An 11,160-nucleotide genomic window follows, 5' to 3' on the forward strand; every position below is an offset into this window, starting at 1 on the left:
CTCTAAGACTCCTGTAGAAGTAATGATTGCACTTGAATTATGCGTAAGTATTTTGGATTTGTTCTTTGATAACGCTTTAATGGAGAGCGTCTCGGAAATTGTGATATATGCTTTTTACGTGGAATTACGTGTCTGTAAATATTTTACTGAAATATATATTTATTAACTTGCGACATTTTTTTTTAATTTGAGGCCGGAAATAAGAGTTCTGGTCTATAACGCTGACCAGAAATTACTTTTTATTTGTTTCAAGTGCAACAAACTTCATTAAGATTATTTGAGTGCCTGGCAAATTTAGGCACTTTTGCATTTCACGTGCATCTGAATGCGAAAATGTCGGAGTTCTAGCTGGTTAATTTTAATTCATGTTTACCGGGCGCTACGGCGCATGACATAGAAACAAGGATGACACAAAAGCCACTAGCTTTGTCGTCACTAGTTTTCCTCGTGTCGTTTTCATTCGCCCGTCCCAATTTCATTTTCGCAGAGCCTACACTTGCTCTCGCAACTAGCGAGCTGTCTTACTGAGATGTGCAAACGCTGCTTGATTTGGGATTATTGCACACGGAGGAGTGGATCATCGAGCTTTCGGCCTTTCAACACTAGTTATTTTCCTAGACGTATCAAAGGCTTATGATACCATCCTTCAGAGCTCAATACTAAATAGTTTGCAGGCCATGGGCGTACAGGGCTATCTTCTGCGCTTCATTCACTCATTTATCAGTCAGTGATCGGAAAATTCAAGTGCGGTTAGGAAGTACCACAAGCACCGAAAGGGTGGTATCGCGAAGTGTACCTCAAGGAAGTGTTCTTTCCCCAACGCTCTTTAACGTTGCAATGGCTGGTCTTCGCGCTGAAGTTCAAAAACATTGCAGGCATGTCCATATGTCGATATACGCGGACGACATTTGTCTTTGGTTAACCGGATATCAACACAAGCGTTTAGCTATGATAGCTCGACAGGCATTACTTTCAATTCAAAATTACCTTCAAGGTGTGGGGTTGACTCTCTCGATGGAAAAATCTGGCTTCATCATGTTTCCAGGTAGAGGAAGAAGGTATGCGCGGCTGAAGATAGACCTTAATCAATCTTGTCTTCGACAATTTAAACACAAGCGCTTTTTGGGCGTCATTATTTACTACCGCCTACAGTGGCGACGAGCTGTGGACTCGGTTGTGACATCGATATCTTCACGTCTCAATGTAATCCCTAGAGTTGCAAGTGAGCAATGGGGAAATCACCCTTCTTCAATGATCAGGCTGCACGATGCACTAGTGACGAGTCGAATAATGTATCAGCTCCCTTTAATTTCCCCATCGATATCACAGCTGGAACGACTTGAGGTTCTGCACAGAAAGGGCCTAAGAAGGGCTCTTGGCGTTCCGCAGACTGCTCCTAACAATGCAGTACTTTATGAATCTCTATCGAGACCTCTTAGCTTAGTCGCTTCACAAAGGTTATTGATGCAAATTGGCCGCCTCAAACAGACGGCAGCCGGCCGAGCCCTTTTACAGCGCCTTCGAAAGAGATCCGAGTCCCGAGCGTACTTGGCCCTTAATACTCTTGGTTACCTGGGTCTTGACGCTAGAGGTCGAACTAAGAGGTTGAAACCACCTTGGTCTTTCGCGAGCCTCGATAGTTCGTTGGCAGTTCCTCACGTTCGTGCTAAGCGGAGTTCTCCTTTGGCGGCAACGCGTTCGCTCATTCTGGAACATCTTGAAACGGAATATGCACGTCATCTTCAAATTTTTACTGATGGCTCTGTGGACAAGGTCAGAGGATCTAGTGCAGCTGCTTTTCACATTCCCTCTTTGAACTATGATTGGTCCGTTCGCTTCACTGCAGTCGTGTCCTCCACAACGGCCGAAAGCGTTGCCATTGAGGCAGCTCTCAAAAAGCTACGGTTTTGTACGCCTCAACCTGTTGTCATTCTTACAGATTCGAAATCCACCCTTCAAAGGTTAGAGCACGGGTTCCCTACTGATGCCTTATCTCTAAGCTCCCTACGTTCGGTGCAAAATCTCAGTGTCAAAGGCTTCTCCATACGATTCCAATGGGTGCCATCACACATAGGTATCATAGGCAACGAGATGGCGGACAGCCTCGCCCATAGAGCGCTGTCTGGGAATCCTTTGAGAAAAGTGCCTCAAGAAGACGGGAGACTCTTCAGAGAAGCGGTGTCGTGCCACTTCAGTTCTTTGTGGAGCTCACCTCACAAGCCATGTGTGATCAAGGGTCTCAAAAGAAACCAAGCCACCTTACTGCTCCGCATTCGCACGGGCTCTGCTCGTACCCCTGCGTGGATGTTTAAGACTGGCCTGGCGTTATCACCATTATGTTCAACGTGTGGTGTGTGCGGTGACATAGAACATTACCTAATGTGCTGTACTGTGTATAACGCGGAAAGGAGGGTGTTATTCGGGTCCCTCAAGAACACAGGACTTCCTCACAGTTCGCTTCAGGACATAGTTTTCCCGCGCGGGAACCGGTTGTGTAGGAAGGAGGTCTCTCGCCTTCTGTTAAATTACCTACAGGACACGGATTTGGCTTCCACATGGTGAACTGAGGAGTGAACATTTGTAATTGGGAGGTCTGTGTCGGATTACGTGATTTAATTATTTTAAGTGTCGCTACGGTGGAGCAATTGCCGGCAGCAACTGCAAGGCTAATCCCAGCAGTAGCCTACAACAACTCAACTCAACTCAACTCAGTGCACAGAAAGCGGGCGGCAATCTTGTTTTAGTTAGTGAAGCTTCCAAAACAGGAAGCCATTTGAACGCGTGGTGTGTGGAATGCATCGCAAATGCGTTGACAGGAAGTCACTGCCGGAAGCATAAAGAAAACACTGCCTTCGCAAGGTTACTTTGAGAGGGCACCTATAATTTGTTTGTATACTATTGCTGCTGAACGGTTAAAGGTCACGTGGCGTGGTGCAGCGCAAATTTGCTGCGAGTTAGTCCCAAACGCATTCCTGTGTGTGTAAAACGGCAGATCGTGCAGCAAGAAGGAATGGAATGCTGATCGGAACAGTTGAGACAGTGACACCGGTGATACATCGACTCGACACAAAAGCATAATGGTGTCACCTATTTGTTAAACTTCTAAGGGTCATGCGCAACTCAGTTTAATTGACCACCTCGCGAACGCTCTCTTTCGGTAACAATAATGAACACCTTCAAACCTCCGCAAGCTAGGAAATAGTAAAAAGTTTTAGCTGCAAAGTGCGCAGTTTAGCACCCCCGGTTTCGTCAAATGCCGGGGAAGGAGCCGTGTATAAAACAAGTATAACAGCGCTGGTCGCGATATCTTGCGGCGGTGGGCTCAATCAAACCACTTGGGACTCTTCATTATTGCATCCCTCGGTTTTGTACTCTTATCTGCTGATGTAAGGATTTTCCTAAAAAAAAAATATGCGAAAACGCGAAATTGAATGCATTCTTTGAGACATTACATTGAGAGTCACGGCAGAGTTACGTGCTCATGCGTTAGCACTACAACGGCCGAGTCTAACCTAACTGTTGTTGGTCTTTTTTTTTAATTGCCTGAGGAACTTGGACAAGTTGATGCATTTTGGATAACTGAGGGGTTACCAGTGTATATAGCAATAAATATGAAGGACGTAGGGTGAACTCAGAGCACCCGATGCTAGACTCTACTTTACGTTTCATTGTTAAGAGACGTCAATAATTTAGCCACAGCTCGAAGGTCCAAACTATACACTCGTCCTCGAGTGGCACAACGCAAAGCACAATAGCGTACTAGAGCTTTCCGGTTACCACGCAGGTTCACCCGCCGCAATCAGCTCTGATGTTTTTATGTTGTTCGACATATCCGCCACCGAACTCGGCTAAAGCGGCAACGCTGAAACCTGTAAATGTAAAGAACTGTTGCGAATTATATAGCGGTGTCTTTTATGCTGTCCCGCAACTTAGTAGCATACTAATTTGAGAGTGCAGATAGCGCCCTCATTGCGATTTTCTTTTAATATATTAGCAAGTGTGACTGGGGATTAGTTTCCGTTGGAATTCTAGCACACTTTTGGATCAACTGTGTTCCGGGTGATCAACAGAAACAGCACGCGGACTTGTGAACTACCGGCAAAAATTAACACAACACCCTCAGCCTTCAATTAGTTTTAAATATGTGCACCAACAAAAAATGAGGGCCCGGAGGGTAGAAACGGGTTGAAAACGTCTTCGTTGCAGGCAAAAAGAACGAAAAATAATATAATTACGTATACACTGTTAACCGATTTACATCATTAAGGGTATTTTCCGTCTATAACTCACTTTTTTAGACTTGTAAATGTGTAAGCTCGTGAGTTATAGACCAATTTACACTTTTCAGGGCTCGCAAAGGTGTTAATCGGTTAACTGAGCAGATCTAAAGAACGGTCAGAGTACACTCTTAGGCAAAGTTACACCCCTTGGCTTGCCCCTTCTGCCACACAACAGTAACCGTTATCTGTCTTGATGCGTTTCCTTTCTTTAACGCTGCGAGCCCGGAACTTTCCAGTAACGAACGGCACGCGCGTTATCAGAAGCGGCACTCCAAAGGGTGTAAACTGTTCTATGCTGATAACGCGCGTGCCGTTCGTTACTGGAAAGTTCCGGGCTCGCAGCGTTAAAGAAAGGAAACGCATCAAGGCAGATAACGATTATTGTTGTGTGGCAGAAGGGGCAAGCCAAAGGGTGTAACTTTGCCTAAGAGTGTATAGTGAGGCGTCCGGGTTCACGGTAGCTTGAACGACCACATGTGGTTGCGTCAGATATGGGATTGGAGCCCCTCTACCTAACGGAATTCAAGGCAAGCGTTATTTGCAAACTCAATAATCTTAAAAACCCCTCGCTTAAGACATCTGCACGACTTACAGGTGGCGGTAAATTCGGAGCAAAACATGAACAACTGGAAATAATGCACGCATTAAAATATATTCACGGAAAGAAAGAAAACTCGCTAAATCCATTTTCTTGTAGAAATAACACGACATCAATTTAAAACGTCATTCTCTCCTCCGTGTAGCCGATGTGTGAAAATGCACGTCGCGTGCTTATTTTTATGTCTCTGAAAGTACCGAATATTTGTGGCGTACATTTAAGAAAGGAAATTACCATTGCCTGTGTGTGGCCTTCCCAACCACTACGCATACGTCCTTTCGGTAGTGATTTGTTAAAAAAAATAAAAAAACACACTTGATTCAAAGTTTTGGCCATCACCAAGTGGAGGTGTGAGTGGCTTGGCTAAGAGAAATGAAAGAAACTGTGTACGTGTACTGCTTACCTCCAAGCGAAAGTACAGGGGCTGTTGAGCAGGTGACCTTAATCGTGGACAGAAGACCATAAACACTCAGCAGTATCGTTTATGTACGCCATTAAATATGTCTTCCTTCTTCTTTTTTCTTTTCTTTTTAAAATTCCAACGGAAATAGTCGAACGCATTAAATACACATTTTTTTATTATTCTATTCTTTTCTGTTTATACTGTACAGGGCGCCTGCATTTTAGCGTCGTATCACGTACGGTCTTAACTACTATAGTGCGGAGTCTCAATGGCCATCAGTCCGACTGTCCCTTGCTTTACAAAATGTACGATTTAACACTGATAGTCATTTTGGCTGAATGAACAATAGGCGGAGTGTTAACCTGCGGCGACGTAGCTCAGCTAGCAGTTGTCGGTGAGAGAAAAAAAGAATTGAGGCGGCTTGTGTCATGAGCAGCAGTGGTACTGGAGGTGGTACTTTCGTTAAATAAATCAAACTGACCTCACAAATATTCAGCCATAGGGCAGTTTAACTCATAAAGATGCATCACCACTTTTGAGAAATGTGGAACAATCACCTCCACAGGCAATCCGAATTAGATGTACATGCTAGGTTTTATAATAAATACCTCAATGCACGAATGTGTCAATGCACAAAATCTTCTTGACTTAGATTTATGTGCATGTTAAATAACTTCCGATCGGTCCAAATTAATCCTGAGCCCTCCGCTGTATACGACGTCTCTCGTAGCTCCAGTGTCGTTTTTGGGAGTTAACGAACTCGGGAGTCACCAACCGCTTTTTTTGTTGTTGTTGTTGTTGTGACGCACAGACGCATGCGAAATAGAAAGGGCATGCCGATTTTTATTAGTGATGTATTAACATGTAACGGGAAACGTCCGAAACTATTCTGTCACCCGCTTCCCCGCAAATAATAACTTGCTCAATAGTCCAACAAGAAAGAAAACACCAGTTCGCATATTTTGGTACCAACTATTATCTTCACAAAAGTTTAGATTGTTGACAAGCACCCTTCACAAATAGTTGCTTTCGGTAGCTCTCGCTTGCTACATTTCGGCATTTCCTGTAAAGATATCGGTCGTAACTGTGAGGGCTACATCTCCCGCTATCGGTGGCTTGCATTTCGACATCGCCTCTCGTAGAAATCCTATTGTTCACCGAGTGTTGACTCTCTTCCGTGGTTGCACTTACGACAGTTTTATAGAAAGTAAAGCCGTTGGTTACTTCTGTCGGCACGTCCGCACACGTGCTTTCTTTCAATGCTTTCTTTCCTTAAGCTCGACCGTTGTTACTCGGCCACGAAAATACACACACACACATACACAGCAGACTTATTGTGCGATCTTGCAATGTCACTGCCCGATTTCCAGAGAAGCTACCTTCATTATTATTATTATTATTATTATTATTATTATTATTATTATTATTATTATTATTATTGTTGTTGTTGTTGTTGTTGTTGTTGTTGTTGTTGTTGTTGTTGTTGTTGTTGTTGTTGTTGTTGTTGTTGTTGTTGTTGTTGTTGTTGTTGTTGTTGTTGTTGTTGTTGTTGTTGTTGTTGTTGTTGTTGTTGTTGTTGTTGTTGTTGTTAGCCATTCTAATAAGTTCTAATGGCTGTAGTGAGACCACACACTTTGCCCGCCTGTATTATCCACAACGCGGCGCCCACTTCCAGCCCATTTTAACTCGGTAGTATATTTCCAGGACATCGGGGAAAAAAAAGTTGGATCACACTTGAGCGTCGCCTGTAAGAGTGGAACGCGACAGCAATCAAAGATCCCTGACTGCTTTTCACGCTACCCGGCAGCTGCAGCTTAGAGACTTTTAGCTTGTACGCTATTCCGGTAAACGGGAGCGGTTTGGGCGGATTACCGGATGGTCGGGGCGTAAACGTGAGCGGCCGGAGCGGTGAAGCCGCCTGGTGTTGTAGAGCTCAACCAGACAAACGCTAGCTAAAACTGCAGTAACTCACCATATCCTGCTTCGCCACTCGTGCAAATTTTTGGCAGTGGCGTAATTGTGAACCCGATTACGCCACTTTCGAAAATTTACGCCAGCAGCTAAGCAAAATATAGTTATTAGCTCTGTGTTTGTGTGGTTGAGCTTTGCGCCACCAGCTGGTGCCACCAATCTGGCCGCTCACGTTGAGGCCGCCGCTAAACCGGAAAACCGCCCGCGCTTGCCCAAATACCGGACACGCTAAAAGTCTACCGTAATGTTTACCGGGGAACGCTTACGGCGAACGCTGTGCAGGAAGGCAAGGCGAACTTTCTGGTACACTCTATACACTCAAAAAAAAAAGTTTGCACCATTTGGGGTGTGTATCTGCCACACAGCAATAATCTTCATCTGCCTTGCTTGCGTTTCCTTTCTTGAAAACGCCGCGCCCGCTACTTTCCTGTAGGGAACGCTATGTCATACTGATGACGCGCATGCCGTTCGTTACTGGAAAGTACCGGGCTCGGAGCGTTAAAGAAAGGAAACGCATCAAGGCAGATGCCAATTATCGTTGTGTGGCAGATGTACACCCCAAAGGCTGCAAACTTTTTTTAGAGTGTAAGAAAAGTTTACACACTTTGAGTCGTATCTTGCCACACAATAATAAACGTCATCTGTCTTGTCCGCATTTCCTTTCTCTAACACTGCGAGCCCGGTACTTCTCAGTAACGAACAGCATGCGCGTTATCAGCTTGGCATAGCATTCCCGACAAGAAAGTAGCGGGCGCGGCGTTTTCAAGAAAGGAAACGCAAGCAAGGCAGATGACGATTATTGTTGTGTGGCAGATATACACCCCAAAGAGTGTAAAGTGTTTTTAGAGTGTAGAAACGCGGCTTCTTGCTTGGGTCAATCTCCTGTTACTGTTTCGCACTTTGATATTTCAGTCTTAGAAGAGCTAACATAAAAGGTATGTGCTGTCGGTGTTTTTCTTTTTACATTACATTTGTTTGTGGGCTGTCATTCTCAAAATTCCGAGTAATAACTTTGTGAACAATGACAGGAAAGGTATGAGCAACTGAGGTGATAAATTAGTGACTGCGTATGCGTGCTTCGAAATTATTTTTTGCCAACAAGACGGTCGACACCGGAATTTCTGCGGCACGGAGTCCTTAACGCTTTCGCGTTAATACGCGTATTACGCTTGTAAACGCTCGCGAGCGTTTCAATAGCTATTTTACTGCAAAGGTCCTAATTAACCGTAGACTAAATTTTGCGTGTGCATCAAATATAACGTGACCCCCCCCCCTTTCCTCCCACTCCACCGCGCTATCTCCGCGCGCACCTGTGAAGGTTTACTTCACCGCTCCAACCATCACCAGACGAACCAGTGCAGAACTTACTGCACATAATATTGCGCTTCTACCTATTACGCTTTGCAATTGGCATATGAGCCAGCACCAACGCTCGAAGAACCAAATCGAAGCCAAGGGTAAGAAGTGAAAAGCAGGATACGAAAGTGGAGGAAGAAGAAGCCACATGGGAGCGCCACCTCCCCAAAAGCAGACGTAACCGACTAGAGTCAACATCGAAGAAAGTTTTCTTCTTCCCGAAAGCAGTCTGCGAACGTTTACTCAACTCGGTGCCGGAGCGAACGGAACAAGGCAGGCCCACTGTGCATATCATTGCGCCAGCTATCGCGTTACTATACTTCGCATCATAGGTGCAACTGCAATGTTTCCTTTCCATTGTTCACAGGGTCTCACCTGTAGTAATCACGGAGAAGAGGACGAAGAGCCTGAGAAAAATCGCATCCCACGCACCATCGTCGGTCATTGCTTTCGCTCGTAGATTCCCAGCCCTAGCAGCAGCAGCAGCAGCAGCTTTAGCAGCCGCTGAACCAATGCGGCCGTCTCCTTTGTTGACGGCACGAGGAGAAACAAAAACAGTCTCGACAGCACCGAGGCGGCTGATGACGACGGGAAAATGAACGGCGGCAACCGCGCAGCGCGGCGAGCCGTCGCAACCGGCCCGGAATCCGCACCTCTGGCCTTGCAACCCTCGACGTTTAGCCCCACGCAGAGCAAGGCTGCGTTAGCGCTCTCCGTCGGATATGGGAACACCCGCGGGACGATTGGAATACAATTGGGACGTGGTGCTCGCGCCTGTCTTCCTGAGTGTGCGTGTCTCTTGTCTATCTGTGTGTCGTGCTGTGCAACCTCTGCAAACGCGCTCGTTTCCTCCCGTCACTTTGTCCCGGTAATCATTGTTGTGGTGTCGCGGCCTACTCCTTTGTGTCCTCTCAATCGCTCGATTTCGCTTTTTAACTTTTGTGCTTCGTGTGCACCATGTAATTAAAGAGACACGGGAAGGAAAGTATTACGACAAGCTAGGCCGGAACGCACTGTCAAAATATAGAGTATAAGTACCACTTATATCGCAATAGGACTTTTATCGGTCATCATTCGTGGTTTACTAGAAGAGACGAGAGAAAGCGAATGCCTCTATTTCACTTTTTGACTTTTGTGCTTCGTGTGCACCATGTAATTAAAGAGACACGAGAAGGAAAGTATTACGGCAAGCTAGGCCGGAACGCGCTGTCAAAATATAGCGTATAAGTACCGCTTATATCGCAATAGGACTTTTATTGGTCATCCTTCGTAGTTTACTAGAAGAGACGGGAGAAAGCGAATGCCTCGATTTCACTTTTTAACTTTTGTGCTTCGTGTGCACCACGTAATTAAAGAGACACGTAAAAAAAAGTATTACGACAAGCGAGACCAGAACACACTGCCAAAATATACCGTATAAGTACCACTTATATCGCAGTAGAACTTTTATTGCTCATCTTTCGTTGTTTATGAGACGATACCAGAGAAAGCGATCGCGCAGCTTAACCATTTCGAGGCTAACGCAATTTATAAAGGCATCATGCATGAGCTCGCAGTGAACTCAAATACTTGCGTTTCGCCCTGACGCTAATAGTGCTATCGCTTCTCTAATTCTCGACCTTCTTGCTTGGGTCTGCCGCAAACGTGCAACTCGAAATCACACTTATACTGCTCTGGCGTGCAATTCAAAGGTTTCCAGCGCTAAAGATCTGAGAGAGTTATCAACGGAAAATCGACGAGCATCGCATGTTTCATCTTGAAGATGTTCAACCAGTACCAACTCGCCCAAATGTCGATCCTTCTATCGCATGTTTCCTTCAAAGGGCACTCCTTAACACGTACGGAGTGGTAGGCCAGTGTGTGCCGCGGGAAAGGCTCCTGGTAACGTCATAAAGTGTGGTTCCGTTGCAAAAATATTTTTACGGCGCAACCAAGAGTGGCGCCAGTCAGAACAAGACGATTTGACGTCTAGAGGTGGAATCGGTCTCGACAGCCATCTTGTTCATAAATCGTTGTCTTTCTTGTAAATATTGTAAATACATCTTTATATGTGACTTCTGCAACCTAACAAATTGGTGACAGGTGCGGGGTACCAACGAGAAAGACCAACGGAGCTCCGCAGTGGTCGTCACCTCGGGCTGGACAACACCATGGATTAAACAGGACCCGAGATGGTGCGGCCCACATCAATGCCTACAACCCCGACGGTTGTGCTGTCTCAGCCGCAGGATCCAGGAACGTTCTGTGGCACCGACCACATCGACATGGAAGACGGGATCGCCACGTATGAGCGTGTAAGTGCCCACAACACATACGATCTAAAAAAAAAAAACGATCCGACGATTATGTTGGCTAACTTGGCCTTCTACCTACAAGGCGCGGTTAATGTGTAGTATCACAAGCACGACGAAGAGTTTAACGACTGAGACACGTGAAAACAGAAGCTGAGGGACTTGTTCGGCCGTCCCACCGGGAGGAAGAGCACCGCTAAGAAAGAACTAGCGACACGCAACCAGACGTCCACAGTATCATATGTCTCTTACATCCAGGAC

At 45.6% G+C, this 11,160-nt stretch overlaps 1 protein-coding gene across 1 annotated transcript in view; it reads right to left on the reverse strand.

The window, feature by feature from the left end:
- LOC135918271 (uncharacterized) overlaps window positions 1-9,242 on the reverse strand; it is a 50,084-nt gene extending 40,842 nt beyond the window's left edge. The window contains exon 1 of the mRNA XM_065451940.1: window positions 8,984-9,242. Coding sequence (XP_065308012.1) covers window positions 8,984-9,053 — 70 coding nt within the window. The 5' untranslated portion in view covers window positions 9,054-9,242. The remainder of the gene's footprint in view (window positions 1-8,983) is intronic.
- Between the last annotated feature and the right edge of the window lie 1,918 nt (window positions 9,243-11,160).

This window comes from Dermacentor albipictus, chromosome 2, assembly GCF_038994185.2.
Source record: "Dermacentor albipictus isolate Rhodes 1998 colony chromosome 2, USDA_Dalb.pri_finalv2, whole genome shotgun sequence".
Taxonomy (NCBI): Eukaryota; Metazoa; Arthropoda; class Arachnida; order Ixodida; family Ixodidae; genus Dermacentor; species Dermacentor albipictus.